At 34.6% G+C, this 19,397-nt stretch overlaps 1 protein-coding gene across 8 annotated transcripts in view; it reads right to left on the bottom strand.

Annotated features, from left to right (window-relative positions):
* Positions 1-19,397, bottom strand: part of Kansl1l (KAT8 regulatory NSL complex subunit 1 like) — a 100,479-nt gene that overhangs the window by 2,096 nt on the left and 78,986 nt on the right. For 4 of the 8 annotated variants that reach the window (XM_060368550.1, XM_060368549.1, XM_021655692.2 and 1 more), the window contains exons 7-14: positions 17,019-17,184; positions 14,720-14,827; positions 6,975-7,103; positions 5,056-5,177; positions 4,224-4,348; positions 3,031-3,085; positions 1,728-1,840; positions 328-496 (exon numbers count right to left, since the gene is read on the bottom strand). In XM_060368550.1, coding sequence (XP_060224533.1) covers positions 328-496; positions 1,728-1,840; positions 3,031-3,085; positions 4,224-4,348; positions 5,056-5,177; positions 6,975-7,103; positions 14,720-14,827; positions 17,019-17,184 — 987 coding nt within the window. The remainder of the gene's footprint in view (positions 1-327; positions 497-1,727; positions 1,841-3,030; positions 3,086-4,223; positions 4,349-5,055; positions 5,178-6,974; positions 7,104-14,719; positions 14,828-17,018; positions 17,185-19,397) is intronic. The other 4 variants (XM_060368552.1, XM_021655693.2, XM_060368548.1 and 1 more) reach the window with 3 other exon arrangements.

Genomic DNA, 19,397 nt, shown 5'->3' on the forward strand with positions numbered 1-19,397 from the left:
TGGCACTTATTATGTACTAGGCGTGAGTCTCCAGTGGTCAAATTCATTCTTTAAAGAAAGTTCAATGGAATCCCCATTCCCTAACAGGTAAGTAAATAGACAGGATCAAGTTGTTAGTGACAAACTATTCTACCCCCTCCCGACAATAAAAAATAAAAAGAAGTTGCTAATATAATGGAACTAGAATGTTCTTCTATAGACTCCTGGACATACTAGACTGAACATCTTGCTGAATTTGATATGTAGTGAAACAATTTGCAATAAACAATTTCTACACATAAGTGAAATGAAATTAAAAGAAAACACAGTCCTATGACTTAGGCTTACCTTGACTTCTTGACCATCACTTAAAGAAAGTGAGTCCTGAGCACACAGACTGGGGCTCTCTGCGGGGAGCTCCAGAGGACTTTCGGCAGCACACTGCTGAGCACTGTTAAGTTCGCCTGAGTATTCCTTAGGAACCAAGTCCTGCCCTTCCACATTTTTACTGTAAGCTCTAGCCGGGAAATAAAGGGATACAGGGTAGCGCTAGGTCAGTACTGCCTTTTTCTCAACATTTCTACCTGGTGTTATTTGATGATCTTTCCAGTCTTATCTTTATAAAAGGTTTTTATCCAAGGTTTAAATACAGTGCTTCCTCATCACTGAGTACTCCATCACATTTGTCACAATTACTAGGTCTTTACAAGACAGAAAGGGCTGTGCACTTGACCTTTCCAGTCTCTGAATTCTCAAGTTATTCTGTAATTCTGTAATTATTTTAATATCTTATGTGAAGGCCTCAATTCACATTTTTCCTCTATTTCTGCAAAGCTGTATTTCCTGAATGTGGAAAAGAACAGGAATTCTAGAGTCTTACTTTTATAAGGAGAACTCTTTCAGCTAGATTTACAGTATATCTGAATATCTAAGCAGAGAAAGGACTTTTAATATTACTAAACTAAAGGTTGTTCCAAAAGTGAAGAGACTGCTAGATTTTACATGAACTTGCTTTTTAAATTGTGGATATATAAAAAATAATGGATTGTAACTACAAATATACTAGAGCTGTTTTCAAATAGATAATTACTTACTACGTATTCTCCCCCAAAGTCTACTTATGGGCTTTTTTCTGTCTTTTGAGACAGAATTTGGCTCTATAGTACATGCTCTAATTCATGATCCTCCTGCCTCAGCACCCTGAGTGTGAAACTCTCAGCATGTGCTCAGATCCAGTGTTTATAGTTCCATGGACTAGCCTTTTATACTAAAATAAAAATTTTTGAAAGTTTGCATAATGTATTTTTGAGATGTTTGCTAAAATGAATTATGTAAACTCTTGCCCTAGTGCTGGCTCACTGTTTAAAGTACATTGAGATAATTTACTTTGAGGTTTTGAAAATCTATACTGGCCTGAAACTGGAGATTCCCCCTGGCATGTAACTACTGCCATGTACGTACCATCATGCCTGTCTAAAATGACATACTTTATATATAATGTTCCTGTTACTTGCTATGTGAGTAATATAATAATAATGATACCATGACTAGCAGCACAAAACTCATTTTATCATATGTAATTTCCCAGATGTATTCTGAGTGTAAGTTTATACATGCGGATGCTACTTTACATAGCAGAGGATCTTGCGTCTTGTGTTTCCCCTGTAGTGGTCTTTCAGATTTTATGACTAGCTTCTGTTCATTCCTTATATACTATGGCTTTAATGTTTTCAACTTAAAATACTTGCCTGTTATTTCTTCTGTGCCACTTGCTTTGCTCCCAGAGTGACCATCTAGCTTGCTCTCTCTCTTCATATTTTCTGTGTCTTAGGGAGAAGACTTCATCAGAAAGATCTTCTATCTGGTAAGATTTTGAGAGAGGAGAACAGGTTCAAATAGTCTCTGTGAGCATGAACCTGTTTGAACATCCTGCTCTTGGCCTGTGTTTTAATATGTACGTAGGCTACAGAGGAGCTCGCAGTGCTCTCCATTTGCCAAGGTTTATGGGACTGTTTTGTTTTGTTTGGAGTTTTGTTACTGTTTGGGGACAGGATGTTACTGTATAGCTCAGCCTAGCTTCAAATATGCACTCTTCTTAATGTAACCTGTGTGGTACAGGGACTATGGGTATGTGCTACCTTATCCAATCTCTTAGCTACTCATTCCATAGAATAATTATGGATTATCCATTATGAAGTATATAGTGTTTTAAGAACATGCCAATGTGTAAAAAAAAAGTAAAACTGATTGAGGTAAATCAGACTTCAGTTACTGACTTATCTGAGGTTTTAACTTGGTAATTCTGGGGAAATTTGTTTTTCTTGCAGTGGTCATTCTGACTTAGCAAGAGTGCAATAAAAAGCAAAGTGCACTTATGGGAAGATACTAGTAGCTGACAAACAAGACTTGGGCCTATAAGAACTGTTAATAGATCAAAACTATATGTATACCTTCTATGTAATTCTAATTTTCATCTAAAGACCATCACCTTTGAATTAGTCATTCTAAACCATGTTCCCTATAATTGTTCTTTTCATTAGTTCTCTGAGAGTATCGAGTTTCATACAGTGTGTTTTGATTCCTGCCATTGTTCTTAATGTAATTTTACCTGTACAGGTTCAGAATCCTTTACCAATAATTTAATTATAAAAAAAAATCTAAAAAAATAACAAGCTTTTCTTAAAATTCATAGCCCGATCCAAAATTCTGTGACAGTATTTATTCTTAGTGTATTGTCACATTTACTGTACATATTTTACGTCAGAAACATTAATATCATTGTTATTACTGACTATTATTAAGAGTCAATAATAGTTATAATAATTATTATTGCCCTTTTGTTTGGGCTGGTTTGGGAGATAGACTAAGCTGTACATTATTACTTTTGCAGTCAAATTAACAAAAAAATTTTCTAAAAAAATTAATATCCTTTTTTCAAAAAATTCTTTTTATAAAAATTTTTATATTTTCTTTTAGATATTTAACTGTTAAATGATTCAGGCTTTATAATATAGGGTGTGTAATTATTCCATTAAACATATGGCAGCTTACCTCTTCTTTGTTTAAGTCATGCTCATCTAGAGGCTGAAGAACAACCATCCTCCACCTGTTGGAAATACAAAAGGATTTCAAATAGCTTTTATCGAAATACAGCAGTTTTATTTTCTGTACACAGCTAAATGTATTAGGATTTTATTTCCTCAAGACTTACGTAGTTCCAGTTGCTGTTTTTTAAAAGTTTGTCATTTTTAAGGAAAAAAGAACAATACTTTTATAAAAGAAAATAGAAGATGGATCTTTATACCTCACAGTAAAGCGTCTCTTCTACATGGTTGCATTTTCTAATTATGTGCTGGTTTTGAATTAACTCTGGGAGACTGATAAACTGGCTTGAGCAAAAATGAGAAATCTGAACTGATTCATAGTGTTTTCTAGTTCTCTTTGGGATGGAAATGTGTATTATGCCCCCTTTTGACTTTGTTTCTAGCAGCTTAACTGGCTCACAGAATTCTTCACTGCAAGCTGAGAACACTGTTGCTATGGAACACTATAACCATGACAATATTTCTTACTGTAGAAAATGCCAACCCTCTGTATGTGTAACTATAACCCCTACTAGAGTGCCCGGCTAATTCCTCAGAGTAATTGTGAAGCAGGAACGGAGCTTATGGAATTAAAATGGAGATGGATGGGAAGTAAGGTAGCTGTGACCTGGCTCATGTTCATTTTCAACCTCTTCTATTTTCTTGTGCGATATTTATGTCTGTAAGAGACTGCTTTCGTTGCTGCCCTAAAACGTGGCTTCCTTCATTGCAGTGGATGCAGGTCTGTGCATGGATTCAGAGTGCCGTAGTCTGGTTCTCTTGTAGCTCAGCTTTTTATACACTATTCCAAATCTCTCCATCTGGCTAGACCTTGCACACTTGTGTCCGTGTAAACCATTTTTACCTTTATAGATTATCGCCCTATTTCTTCAGTCCCCTTTCGTTTTCTATTTGATTTATTGTTAAATTAGAAATAAATCAGAAACTCCTTTTAGTTCCCAAGCATTACTGTCTTCAGTGTGTGTACACGTGCATATACAACTGCTTTCTGCTTTGAATTCTTCACAACCAAAGGACACCTCTGTCATAAAAGGTAAGAACTGTTTGCTGTTGTTGTGTTTACACTGCTAAAGTAGTTCTAACCTGTCTCTAAATTTAGGTTTATTAAAGGAAGAAGAAAGGAAGCATAAGCGTACATACCGTGGAGTAAGTATTTCTTTATACTGGAGTTTCTCTAACTTGGCTGGTGCTACTAATGACATGGGAATCACAATGTTATCTATATCGTAAGAGCTCTCACTTCTTAGTCTCCGTCGTGCAGTATTCTGCAACACACAATTATTGTACTAATTTACAATAATGTTTAGTTATTTGTGGTGATATTCCTTCATTAGTTTCGTAAAAATAGTATGTAGTATACCTGCGACATATTTTTTGTAAATTCATTATTTTCAAATTGGATTGTAAAATGCTAAGAAAGCCAATTAAGAATGCTTTTTTTTTTTTTTTTTTACCAAAGACATCTCTTTTGAGATATAATACATATAATGTATATTTTGTGTGGAAAGACTAACAATTATTTGAAAGACTATTAAATTTGGGGAGCTCTTGAGTGAAGATAGCTTCTAAAGGTCTTCATATATTTGCTCCTGCCCCTGGAGCTTCAGACTACCATCTAAACCTTCAAACAGGTAACCTCTCTACTGCCCGGGCGGAAGAAAGGAAGGAAGAAAATCAATTTAAGACAATGTGCTCATTCACAAACTGTGTTTAGCTTTGGATGTTCAAAAGTAGAGATGGTCATAAGTTTTTAACAGAAAAAGAATCCATAAACTTTAATGATTATGAGCTGCTAGATTCCAAGTAAAAATGTTTTATTTAACCATTACTATTTCGTAATAAGACAGCTCTAAAACATTCTAGTAAATAAGTCTGGCATGGATTAGCAAAATAATCAGTTTTTTATCAGCTTGCTTTTAAAATCTATAAAACTATTTTAGAATTTAATGTACAATTGTTAAAAACAACCTACTTGTGAGGATGAATTCTGGGTTCTTGATGTAACATTGGCATTAGAGACACCAGTAAAATCGCAGTGGGATCCTGGTTCTGTTCGTTGAAAAGCAAATTCTTCATATCTAGTTCTTTCTCCTACTGTGGAAAAAAAAACCTTCAGAATGTCACATGTTAAAAATAACTACATGTATTACAATTATTTTCCCAAATAAGTGAGAGGTGATTGAACCTTATTTATTTTTGTTTATTTGCTTTTAAAGACATAATCAGAAAAAAGAAGAAAATGATAAAACAATATAGTCTTACCTATATTCTTCTTCCAGATATTTCTATTTCCTGGGGCCTCACTGTTTTCTGCCTAGTACATTTTGTATAATTTTCTTTTCAGCAGTTTTTTCTGTTGTCTTTTCCCTAGTATTGTTTTTTTAAGCATCCTACCGATCTTTGCCTGTCTCATTCTGTGTGAGATTTCATCAAGTTGACGGTCTGAGCTTTTAATATTCTTGAATTTCAATCTTAGCAATTTCTAAAGATTCTGGGTTTTTGGTATTCATTTGATAAAACATCTTATACCCGTTTTGTGAATGAAATTCATTTTCTCACATATTAATTTGATCTGCTCTTATTAGTATTATATGTTTCTGTCCAGTTCCGTTCTTTTTTTCCTACTTGTAAGAATATTTGTATTTCTGTTCACTCAATGCTATTACCTGCATTACTTCACTATGAAATATTTAAATAATTTTTACTATTTTCTTCATAATGTAAAATGTAATAGGATCAACTCCATATTTACATTTCTTCAGTTGTAAAAAAGTATTCGTTACAGTTAATTTCTTCAAATCAAAATCCACATACTGAAATTGGTAAATTGCTTTCTGGTTTTCTTGTATCCTAGAAGAATTCATTTATCAGGGCAGTGCTTATAAGGGCATTGCCTATTCTACTTATTGCATTGTTCTTTTTTTTTTAAATTATCCCCTTATATCCATTAAATTTAAATATATCACTCATTTTGTTTAAATAATTAATCTATGGTTCATAGTCTTTTTAAGAGATTATATTTTTTCCCATGTATCGGCACGTGATCTTTACTTGTCTGCTCCTAAGAGACATTTCAACAAAATCTCTACACACATTTGAGAGCATATTCCATTTTTTGCCACAATGATTTTTTTTAATCAGACTGTAATGATTATAGGTCTATTATTCAAAATGAAATTTCTAAGGACACTAGAGAAACTGTAGATCCATTGTTAAAATTATAAATCAGTATATTTTGGATGTAATTATTTTTTAATTATTTATGCTTGGCCATGTTATTGAAATATTACACCTGGGAGTGATCTGACTAATGAATATGACATAAATGCATTACGATAATGAACAAGAACCAAATGTACACAGATTACTTTCTCTTCAAAATATATCTTGCTGGTTTTCTTCTTACCATTAACAACAATAACTGTCATCTCCTACATCCCCACAACAAATCACACTTGATATTATTAGAACAGCTGTTTCAAATGTTACCTCTTTTTCATCTTGGATATGTAAATGGAGAGATTTCTCTAAATGGAGAACTGAAAAGGGTCGGCTGAATCATGACCACTTTCTCAAAATCTACAACATTTAGTGATGATCATAAATTTCACAATGTCCTAGTCTGAGTCTAATGTAACTGTAGTAAATCCAGTACAGATGACAGTTCACAGAAGGCAAGAAAAGCAGGAAAGAAGTTGTTAATTGCCATAAAGTGGACAGCTTACAAATTCTGCATGAAGTACATGAATGTGCTCAGACAGACACAGGTGTTTTAGGTAGTTAGTGACTGTTCTAGATTATTAATTTTCACAAGACCAGGGTTCTTTGAAGAATATATGTTTTTTACTTCCAATATTTAGCACTAATGGTCACATCTTCACTTTAACCTACCTAATGCTGTTTCACTCAAGTGTCTTTTTTTTCTTCCCTGTAATAGTTGTGCAGATGATTGTGACCTTATTTGAGGCTTACATATAGGTGAATATCCATTTCTCCACTGATTCAGAGAAGTACCTTGTACTAAAACAAATGAAAAAAAAAAACAACAAAACAACGCTGTGTAAAGTTTTTGTCCTTTAACAGAGACAGTGAACATGCTAATATGTTTCTATTTAAAATGTTTCAATTTTAAGGTCTTAGTTCAAAATTACATAGAATGAAATAAAATCTCAATTAACAAGAGGGATGGTTCCCAAACTAAAAATAAATGAAATAAAAGGATTCCTCAAAAATGTTCTCAGGAAATGCCCAATTTCTATTTTTGCTCTACTTATTTATAAGTGGATAGAAGGAATGTGTTGTGCTCTCAATGTCTTCAAAATCAGTGAGCATTGGTTCAGATCTATAAATCTTGGCTGAATGCTAATTTAAGTCCTGAAGTTGTCATCCTTAAATGTGGAGCCACTTAGCACCAAGAGAGTCTCATGGTCATGACATACAGACTCTGTGGAACCAGAACCTCATGTTATCCAACTGTGACAATGAGTACCACTGTTATTTAACTTTAAAAACCTGAATTTAAAATAATTTTAAGTCAATATCTCTGCCTTAGTTCTTTCAACGTATTTATAAAAGCAGCTGTCTTGGGGAAATGATTCAACAAATTAATTCCTGAAATAGTCATCGCCCATGAAAAATGTACCATAAATGTTAGCAACTGAACCTTATAGAACCTCAAATTTTGGTCTAGTCAGCATATTGGCTCCTTTGGGAGAGCAGTGGATAAAGGTTTAGAAATGTGGAAATAAGAAAAAAAAAATAGGTAGACTCAAGGGTCAACACACACTGAGGACAAAAGTAAAGGCGTAGCCTAATAGCAGTTATCAGGAATCCAGTCACAAGGTGGCAGAGCACTCTAAAAATGACAAGCCACATTCTTTATAAAATTTATTAATCATCTCTACAAAACTATCACCCATGGAATTTAGTTGAAGAAAGCCAAAGCAGTACAAGGGAAAATTATTACCACAAAAATATAATAAATATCAATCTTTGTCTAGATCTGCAAGAAAAAAATGATAACAAAAATGATATGAAAGTAACTGGTAGACTGTGAAAGCCAGTGTCTACCTCACTCAGCTAGGCTGCTTACAGAGCATGTCACTCAGATAACAAAATCTCTTTCCAGAAAGAAATGGGTGGTTAAGGTAAGGTCCGTACTATGTCCTACTCAGAAATGTTCTGTGTTGTCCCAACTCCAATTTGAAAATAGCTTTGAATCCAAGTCTCTGCTTTTCTCACTAACTAATTACTTAAATAGTAGTCGTAGAATAATCTTAGCCCTAAATATCAGCTTCAAATGTGTGTATACAATCTCCTAAAAATCCTCAGTTCTGACAGCATAACTAAAAAAAAAAATCTGGAAGTGAAAAAATTAATCTTACATAACTTCTGGAATGTTCCCTACGTATAGATTAATAACGCTCTAAAACAATGATGAGAATGAAGCAAGACCTAGAAGCCTTTCCAGAAAAATCTCAGAAATGCAGCATAATTGTTCAGATTTAAAAATGATAACTAATTGAGCCAAGTAAGAAAACAACCACAGACAGAAAATCAAAAGTGGGTTGGAAAAGTTTCCACAGTTGAATGAACAGAATGAAAAAAAGAAAATGGAATATCAGAGAACAGCAAATGAAGAAGAACATTTGAAGAAGCAGCCCTGAATTTTTCCCTGAGCTGTTTACATTAATTTCTTAAGATTTCAAAGAATTCACTGAAATGCCAAACAGCAATTGTTTTAAAAATCTGTTCTGTATTATAATAGTATAAACAGATAAATATACCCTAAAAGTTACAAGAAATGAATTTAGGAGTACTGGAAAGGAATGGGGATTATTGAAACTGGATGCAAGAAAACAATGACTAGGGAAACTTTTAAAGACATTTAAAATTTCCTTCCATCCAACACAGAGAAAGATGTTAAATAGAAGGAGAGGACAAGAGTAATCTTCACATACTTGCACAGCATAACTAAAGGCAGGGAGTTTACATCAGTAGTATATCTTGACTGTCAGTTGGATATTTTAAACAAGTTGCATCTAACTCATGCTTTATCTTCACCGTCTTACAGGCCATAGTAAGGGGAAAGAGGATAGACATGCCTGTATAAAGGTGCAAGACAGCTTGGTGAAAAACAGAAAGCAGGATTGAGTGTCTGTTGTCAGAGCTTAAGGGTCTTCCATTAATTCCTAAACGGCTGATAGAGGTAACAATTTGTAATCTAAGTATCGTTGGCTTTGATGTTTGAAAGGAAATAAAAATTAGACTTTAAGTGTAAATAGATTATTGTGTTGGGGTTAATATTGACATAAAGAGGTTTAAAACAAGCTTATAGGATCATATTGGATGAGACAGCCTGAGCCCTGTGTTTTTGGCTTGCTTCTAGGTTATGCTTTTCTTACTGCTTGCACCTATTCACTCTAAAAAAATAAAGACAATTTTGACATACTCAAATTCACAAAACACTTGAAACAATACAAAGAATTTCTACACATCCTTTTACTGAGATGATCTTGTGCATGAAAGCAAAATCTTCTACCTACCCACATAGTTGTCAGGAATCAGGATATATTACTAGATAATATATAGGCTTATTCATATTTGCCAATTATTTGTGTATTGGGTCTTAAGTAAAGTCTTATCTCAAAAAGCTCAAAAGCTCTGTTCCCTTTTTCATCATACTCTGTAATACTTCGATAAAGACAGGTTTTTCAATTGCCTTTGCCTGTCATCCTCTTGATTAAACTAAAAATGTATTTACTCAGCTTTACAATTTGACCCTACCTCCTTGTCTTTAGTCCATATGACTTTGTAAGGGTAAAACCTAATAAGACAGGATAAAGTGCTGCAGTGAGCCAAAGATCTGTCTGCTTACCTCACACATTTACTCTGCAGGAATACCAAGCTATTTGTAGATACTTGGAAGCACCACATTGTCTTATGCCTCCATATATGTATTATTCCGATTATTTAATGTCTTATAGTATAAGTCAACATTGCATGTAACAACATATTACATAATTGTGCAAGTGTCTGAATCAGCTAAGACTAGTTGAAATACGGAGTCTTGGGCCCTATATCAAAGTTCTTGAATCTGAATCTGCATTCCAACAATATTCCTCAAGTAGTATACTTGCATGTTAAGCTTGAAGAACACTGATTTGGAACTTCTGTGTGTGTAAATTCTAGAATGGCACTTAGCTCCTTTATCTTTCTGGAATCCCGCTGTGTCTATTTTGCATCCCTCTTAACCTCCCTTTTTGCCTTATCTTAGGAAGTGCTATTATATATTGTTATCATGTATCTTGGCATCATACCTTGTAATAGTTATTCTTGTTCACTTTCTTCTTTACATTATGTAGATGCATATAGACATAGATATAATTTCCTGTGCTTTACCTATGCTTTTTCATCACTTAATACCATGCCTAGCACAGAGTACCGTAATGTAGCACTCTACTTTTATTCATGGGAAGAATCATACTCACTTGAGTTGAGCATGGTAGGGATTAACAGCAGGGGAAAGAGACTGGTACACAAAAGAATACTGCATTGTTTGCCTAGTAGCATGGCAACATGAAATTCAAGAACAGTCTACCTCATACCTTTAAAATTTTCCATTACATGTGGCATATGACATATCACTCCATTATTGATAGGTTCAATAACAATTCATTGCCTAAGATTTATATTGCTTCCTCATTACTTATGCCAGAAAAACAGTAGACCCCTTCTCTAATGCATCGTATATTCCCTTTCACTTAATATTATGTGCATTTTGTAATCTACACATATTTCAAATATAAAATCATAATATAAATTAGAATATAACTGCCTATGTATTTTTCTCATATTTTACTCATTATTGTTCAACTGTTGTGTAACATTTCTCTGACTATTTAGGTATTCTGTAGCAGCTAGACCTCAGCTGTTATCACCACCATCATAAGCAACTATAGTCTTTAGAATACTGTATTTCCGGGTCTTTAGAGAGACTCTGAATAAACAGAACTATGTCATATACAAGTACTTGAGCATGTCTTATATTTTCTAGTCCTACTTCTGTTGTCTTAAACATAGGTAATTGTTCCTTGCTCTGGGTATTTTGATTTTTTTTTATTATGAAAAATTCTAAAACAGGAGACTATAATAATGACCTATGAATATTGCACCTATCCACAGCACTTAATGACCAGTCTTGTTTCATCTCACTCTTGCCAACCTTTATACTGTAATTTTTAAAAATCTAGACTTTTTATTCATATCATATGTCAGCATGAGTCTCTAAAAAAAAAAAAAACTAACTGATAAAAGTATAGGTATAGTTAAGTGACCACAATGCATTATTAAAAATGACAAAAGTATTTAATATAAAACAAAAAGCCCATGTTCATATTTGGATTGTCTACAAAGTATATTTGTTAGTAAGTTTTTTTTGTTTTAGGGGCTAGAGAGATGGCTCAGCAGTTAAGAGCACTGTCTGCTCTTCCAAAGGACCTTGGCTCTATTTCTAACACCCACATGGCAGCTAACAACTGTCTGTAACTTCAGCTCCAAGGGATCTGACATGTTCACACTAGTGCACATAAAATAAAAATAAATAAATTATTTAAAGTTTTAAGTTTTTTAAAGTTTGTATGTATAAAATTTCTTCATCAGAATTCCAACAAACTCCTTAAATATAAATATGACTTATGATAATGTTTTTTACATGGATATAATTGTAAAAATAACAGAATTATAAAAATTCCTTACATTACATTACACTATTCTTTGTTTCCATACTGAGATGAACCTTTAATATATTTTTAAAAATTGCATATTTAATATAATTCTGTCATATTTAAGTTGTTGCTAATCTTACATTATCAAAAAATTCTGAGACATTTCTGAATAAAGACTTTCATATTTAAGATTAGACTATATTTTTAAAAATAACTGGATCATAATACAGTTTGCAATTTAGTAAATATTCTCAGTAGGTACAAAAGTAGTGATTTAGTCTTAAAAATATTATAAGTCAATGATACTGCCTCCTAAATGGCCTCTATCAATCCTTGGTGTATTTTTAAATATTCAAGAATACTGTTTTTTATTGTAGTAATAGAATTATTTAAAATATTTTAACACAATCACAAAGTGTCTAACACAAGTCCTAGGTAAATGCTGTATTATTGTTTTCATTATAATTATCACCAGGCAGATTTAGTTTTTCTAATTGTTAAGACGCTGTCAACATAAAACTCTTTAATCCATGTGAAATATGTATAAGAATTCATCTATCTTAAATGTTTTAATGTGCTATATGATTACAGATCTAAACCAGTGATTATTGAGTTCTCCTGAGAATAAAGGTTGGTTACTCAGAGCACAGCCTTTCATCCACTCTACTCTAGCCATACCTCACTGTGATTTTGTTTAAAGTATCTAATATAGTTTAGTGCCTTCAGACCCTGTTGGCCTAAGACTACATCAGGCATTTATTGTTCTTATCATTGATTTAAAGATTTATACGTATGAGTGTTTTGCCTGCATGTATGTATGTATCATCTGCATGCCTGGTGCCTATGGAGGCCAGGGAGGGCATAAGATCCTCTGGAACTGGAGTTGCAGATGCTTGTGAGCAGCCATGTGTGTGCTAGGATCTGGACCTAGATCCTCTGCAAGAACACATGCTCTTAACAGCTAAGCCATCTCTCCAGCCCCTTGTCGTTGACATTTATTGGCTGAGCTTCCTTTCTACACTCTGAAGAATACACAGTAAGTTTTTTTGTCTGTCTGTGGGCCCTTTGTTTATGTTAATTTAGTTCCTTTGTGTTATCTTTTATTCAGTACTGCCAAACTTTAACATGACACCTCCTTTTGATCTTTTAAAAATATTTGCTATCTTGCAACATTTTCTCTGAGATAAACTTCAGAATAATTTTGTTCAAAGAGAATATTTCAGCCAGATAATAGTGGCATACACCAAGAACAGGGAAGGGGACCAAGAGTTGAGAATAGCAGAGCTGTCGCACTGTGTCCCACTTTGGTCTGGAATAATTATTGTAGCCCAGACTTCCCTAATCTTTGCAATCTTCCTATCAACCTCCTGATTCCTGCGATTGTCGAAAAAGAAGTCTGAATAAATGTAGGTTTAAAAATACTTCCTTGCCGAGTGTAGTGGTGAACACCTTTAGTCACAGCACTGGGGAGGCAGAGGGAGGCAGAGGGAGACTGAGTTCCAGGAGAGCCAGAGCAGAGAAACCCTGTCTTGAAAAGGACAAAACCATTTTGTGATTCTTATTAAAGTTTTCTGTATACGATAAGAATCAGAAAGCAGGCATTTTAAGTTAACAAGTGTCTTCTGACCAGAACAGTTTATTTCCCTCCATTTAGGAACATCTCATGCTGTGTCCCTGCCAAACCCTTATTTACTCTAGACATTGCCATCATCTTTAATGAGGTCTTTGTTCCTTTACATATTCAATCTAATGACTACTGCAATTAAAAGAGCTGGCACTTTTTTTTGTTGTTGTTGTGTTTTTTTGGCTTGTTTTGCTTGTCTTGTTTTTGTCAGTTTTATCCCTTTGCTTCCCAGTGCTCTTAACTGAACTCGGGCCTTTGAGCACTGACCCCCACCTCCACCCCTCCTCAGCCCTAAAATGGCTGGTTTAAAAAAAAAAAAAAAAAACCCACTTAGCATATATTAACTCTCCTCTGGAGTTTTGCAGGTAGTTATTTTTTTTAACCTGGTTAAATTTTGTTTGTTTTCTTTTGATACTAAGTTTACAGCTTTGCAGACAATCAGAATATGTTGATTTTTTCATTTCAGAGAACTCATAAACAGTTCAATATAATTTCCTTGAGATTTTATTATATTAATTTTAATTTAAAATTACTGATGCCAACTACAATTCATTGTGATTTATATTATGAAATAAGTGTGTAAATTTTTTACTAAGAAAAATTAATACTACATATTAGAATAATTCTTAGCTTTCTTGATCATTTTCATGATATACTCTTCCTAATATAAACAAAATAAAATCTGTGCTATTATATGGTTTTGTGATGCCTCTCTATATGTGGTTGAGCTACATTTCTTCAGCACTAGTTCCTTTTATGTTTTTTCCTCTTTAGTACTCTTGACGAGCTGTGGAATATTTTATGATGACCAAATCTACTGTAACTCCAATTTAAATTGAGCTAAATATCCAAACTAATAAAAATAATTGGTAACCTTAATATTACTATATTTTAAGATTATAGGATTTTTAATTAATACTTAATAACTTTCATTCAATAGGTATCATACATTGTGTCCCAGGATTGTGCCCATGTTTGTTTGTTTGTCCATTCATTCATTCATTCATTCATTCATCATCTATTCATTCTTCTCCCCCCTTTTTTCTCTCACTTTATCTCCCACTCTCACCTTCTATCCTCTCCCTCCCTCTTTCATGTCCTAGAACCAAGGGCCGCAAACAGAAGGCAATCCACGTTTCTCAGTGTATGTGTGTGACTTATGGAAAAAGTATTAAAAATTAAGGATTTGCATTTAGTCTTTTGTTAAATTTTATTTACTTAAAATAAAAAAAATTGTAGATGATGTAAGAACACGTACAAATGCACATGATTTGTAAATGACGTACCAGGTGGTGGTGATATGATACAGTTGCTTACAAATTTATTATCAGCAAGCTCTCCTTTTATGTCGGTCTTCTTCAATAAGGTCTCAAAATGAAGATGAAGGGGCATTTCTGGAAAATCAAAGTAAAAAATATTTTTGGTTAATACCTCTTTCCACAGCCTAATACTAATTTTGTTTCCCTTTAATAAATAACACATAAACTTAGAAAAATTAAAGTTTACACAGTAAGAACTTTGAGAAGTAGAAGTACCAAAATACTTTTCCAAGAAGGTTGGTAGCCATGTTTGGAAAGTTACTAACTAGGTATACTAAGCATGCATCTGCCCCACTCTAAGACCTTCCCTTACTCTGTCAGAGCAGTAACTGTAGATGTTAACAGTCTTCTCAGGTGAGTGCACAAATGCCCCCAAAAGACCTTAACAAAAACTTTTAAAACCATGAAAATCATGTTTATGTGATACCAGTCGTTGCACAGGGAAGCACTGCTGTAAGCAGAGCACAGGACAACATCAAGTTGCACATTCTTTTCCATCATTGCTACGACGTGCAGCTACGTATAAAAGGACTACCATCCACCCTGCAGCTGTCCTCCTTCAGACACAGATTTAGGAAGATTCAGCTGAAAATGTATATTGAGTATGGATTTTATACTCACAGAGAAGCCAAGTAACAAGCAAGGTGCGCTTTACATTTAATTACATTGTGTGAGGGGGTTTGCCACAAGAGGGACCTGTGAAAGTCAGTTTTCCCTTCTGCCATGTGGGTCGCAGGGATTGAAATAGAGTTGTCAGGCCTGTGACCTATTCCCTGAGCCATCTCACAGCAAACTTCATAGGAATTAGGATTATTTTTCGTTTATAATTGTAAAACCTGGCCATGACATAGTTTCGCAGATATGGCCATGCCCACCAAGAGAACTCACTCTAAAGAATTGATCCCTGACCTCTACACACATATGGCATCTGAACAACCATATAACATACACACACAAACACAAAAAGTAAAGATTTTATGGAATGTGAAAACAAAATCATTTTTAAAAGCATAAACACCTACCTATACAATCCCCCTGGGAAATATTCTTTCAAGAGCATTTTTTTTTTTTTGAACTACTGAGTGTTTTGCCAGCAATAGGAAAAATTAGTCATGATCACATATATCTGGACAGGCAAAACACATGTCTGAGTTTCTCAAAAGCTGTGCCTTATTTATATAGTGTGTGTGTATAGATATATAGATGCATATTTATTATTATACTTTTTAACTCACTATATAGCCCCTGGCTGGCCTGGAGCTTACTATGTGGGTCAAGCTAGTCTCAAACTTACAGAAATTTGCCTACATTTGTCTCCCTAGTTAGAGATTAAAGGGCTACATCACCTTGCCTGGCTCAAAGTTTATACCTTAATGGCAAATCTACGTGTAAATAGAAAAAAATACACTTAAAAATGTCTAAGTATCATGGAATTTGCTGCAAAAATAAAATGAAATGGGAATAGAAATTAAATACTCTAAAACACTGTTCAAAGTTTACAAGATTTTGTTTTCCAGTTGCCTAAACAACTTTGCTTCTTGAAAGTCTTATCACTGCTTGGAGAAGGCCCTTGTTCTTCCCAAGTACCTCCCTAAAGTACCTGTGGGGTTTTAGCAAAGTATTTTATTTGCTTATATTTGTATATATTTTATATTTCTATATGTTATTAAAACTAGAATGCAAGTAACGAAAGACTTATTTATACTTGTAGCACTTATTTAGTATCCAGTATAGAGTAAGTGTTGATATTTTGGCCAAATGCAAGAAGCTTTAACTTGTAGGTAAAGAAGCTAATCTTACTGCACTTGGATGTCTTAGCTCTAGATAAGTATATGTGGATACTGTCTCAGAGTTACAAGTTAGAATGAGGCTCTCTCATCTCTCAAAGTGACATAAAGACAGGCAATTAGTCAACGATAAAGCAACATAATACCCTTGTATTAGAAGTGTGAGTCTGGGGAATTGCCTCAACTCTTGGCCCCATTGTTCATTAGCTGAATGATCTTGGATTGACCACCTTACCAAACTCAATATGCTCATGGGTAAGATAAAAAGTACAACACAATGTGTTCTCATAGGGTTATGAGAATTAAACAAAAATATTCAGTGTGCTCAGTACACATAAATAGTTTCAGGGCATCATAATGAATGAGGCCCCATCTCAACAAACCCTCATCTCCAAAAAATAAACCCAAAATATTTTTAAGAGATTGCCTGTACTTGTTTTCATTATAGAAAATACTCAAATTTGTTTGAGGTAGCTTACCTGATGGTAATGACAAGACCGGATGAAAAGAGGAATCTAGTTTTGAAACATGTTCTCTTAACAGCTGAGACTTGGAACTCTGTTCCCAGCTGCCCCAACTTAAAGGTGGTGATCCCATATAAGGCATCTGTGTGGTATTTAAAAATGCTTCTTTTGAAGGTAAAGTCTGCAAGGAAAAAAACGTAAAGGTTTCACTTTATGCTTTAAGACCTGATCAAAGACAGCTGAAGTTATATTGCAGTGTGTATCTGGATGATACTAGAACAAAGTCCTGGCTTAGTAGTCACCTTGGTATAGAAGGAGAGAAATTAACGCATTGGCCATGATTCTGGAGAGTTGGGAGTGACCCCTTCTGCGTTCTTCAAAATAAAGAACAATATTCATGAAAATAAGTCTTTCTGACAGCATAGGAAGATACAGTAAAGAAAGAGTCCATAAAAGTGCATGTCTTCTAACTTTAGTTATATTCAATTTCTTTTTAAATGATTCTTTAAGCAAACTATATTTCTTCTATAAAATTTTACACATCTGGGACTGGGGAGACAGCTCAGCAGTTAAGGGGACTTGCTACTTTTCCAGAGGACCCAAGTTAGGTTCCCAGCACCCTTATCAGGCAGGTCACAACCACCTCTAACTCCAGCTCTGAAGGCTCTGACACCATCCTTTAGTCTCCTTAGATACCTGCATACATGCTGCACACATACACATATATTTTTACATTATATTTTAAAAGCTTCACATATTTTTGTCAGATGTTTTCAGTTAAATTTTACTGTTTCCATTATAAAAGATTAAACTTTTTTTTTTAAGATTTTTATTGTGTGTGGGTGTTTTGCTTGCATGTGTCTGGTGCCTTTGAAGGCCAGAGGAGGGTGATGGATACTCAAAGGTGGTTTTATGTAGGGTTGTATGCTGCCCTGCCTGGGATGAGACTGGAACTCAGGTCCTCTGCAAGAACAAATGCTCTTAACTGCTGAGCAATATCTTCAGCCCTACTGAAGGTATTTTAAAATGAAATTAACTATTGTGTATTAAGTGTATCCCCACAACTATGCCCAACTTTCTTATTCCACCCATGTTCCTTCTTGGTTCCTTTGTCTTCAGTAGGAGATAGAAATTCTAATATATTGTCCATATGTAATACTAACTTGAATTTTTTTCAGTTAATTCTAAAATCTTGGTTACTTGGAAATGCTAGCCATGCTGAATGTTCTCAGTTTCATTAATAAATATAAAACTGACCAAAGGACATACTGTTTTGCACGTGATCATAACCGAACTGACAGTAATAAAGAAAATTTTCAAGCAAGATTAAGAATGTGGTACCCAGCACCCATGAAGCCCCGGGTGTGGCTGCATGCACCTGTCACCCCAGTGCTGAGAAGTGGAGACAGGAAGACTGTGGAAACTCAATGGCCAACAAGTCTAGCCAGTTGATGAGCTCCAGTTTCAGCAGCAGACTCCGCCTCAGAAGATAAAGTAGGGCTTCTAATCCAATGTGGTCTGAAAACTTAAGAGTCTATTTCCAACCCTCTTTTTGCATGAGGGCCACCTCTCCTACATAAGTGTTACCACCCTGCAAAGAATGCTCTTAACAGCAAATGTAGACCATCCTAGAAAACCACAACTGCACCCAGCACAGAGATCAGTGGAGCATAGGCAGCTGCTTTATTGGCTGTCCAGTGCAGAGCAGTAAGCCTTGAAACCTCATGGATACAACAAAATTAACTCAGCAGTGTGTGTGTGTTTAATGAATGCAATCAAAAAGAGGCTACCACCTGCTGAGATTTAAGGGAGGTGGTTAGGAAGGGCTGGAGTAAAGGGAGGAGAGAAAGTGATACAAAACTTTAATAGAAATGAGGTGGAGAGGAAGGCATAGAGCATCAACCTCTGGCCTCCATCTGTACATGTACACACCCACAGCACAGACCTATGTCTCCTCATAAAAACAAACCTTTAAACATGGCATAAGTTGCAGGAGGTTTTTGCTGTACTTTTTTAATAGGAATATACTCCCTTTTAATAGTGATTTTTTTTTCCTGAGCCTGTTGAAATCACTACATTACCCCATGGTAAATTGCATTAACATATTTATAAGGGTCAAGTCAACTTTAGATTGTTTTAGAGTCTTAATAGGTGTTTGTCAGGTTTACTTTTTCAGAGACTCAGCAATTGGTTTTATTGATTTTCTATATGATTTATATTTCACTGATTGTTCTTTTACTTTTTTATTCCTATTGTTTATCTGGGTGGCATACAAGGATACACGTTTTATGTTTATGTCTGTGCATTTGTCTGTACAGGTGCACTCACCACGTGCATGTGTTAAAAGGCCAGAGGTTGACATCAAGGTGTCTTTCCCGATTGCCCTCCACTTTA

This window comes from Meriones unguiculatus, chromosome 15, assembly GCF_030254825.1.
Source record: "Meriones unguiculatus strain TT.TT164.6M chromosome 15, Bangor_MerUng_6.1, whole genome shotgun sequence".
Taxonomy (NCBI): Eukaryota; Metazoa; Chordata; class Mammalia; order Rodentia; family Muridae; genus Meriones; species Meriones unguiculatus.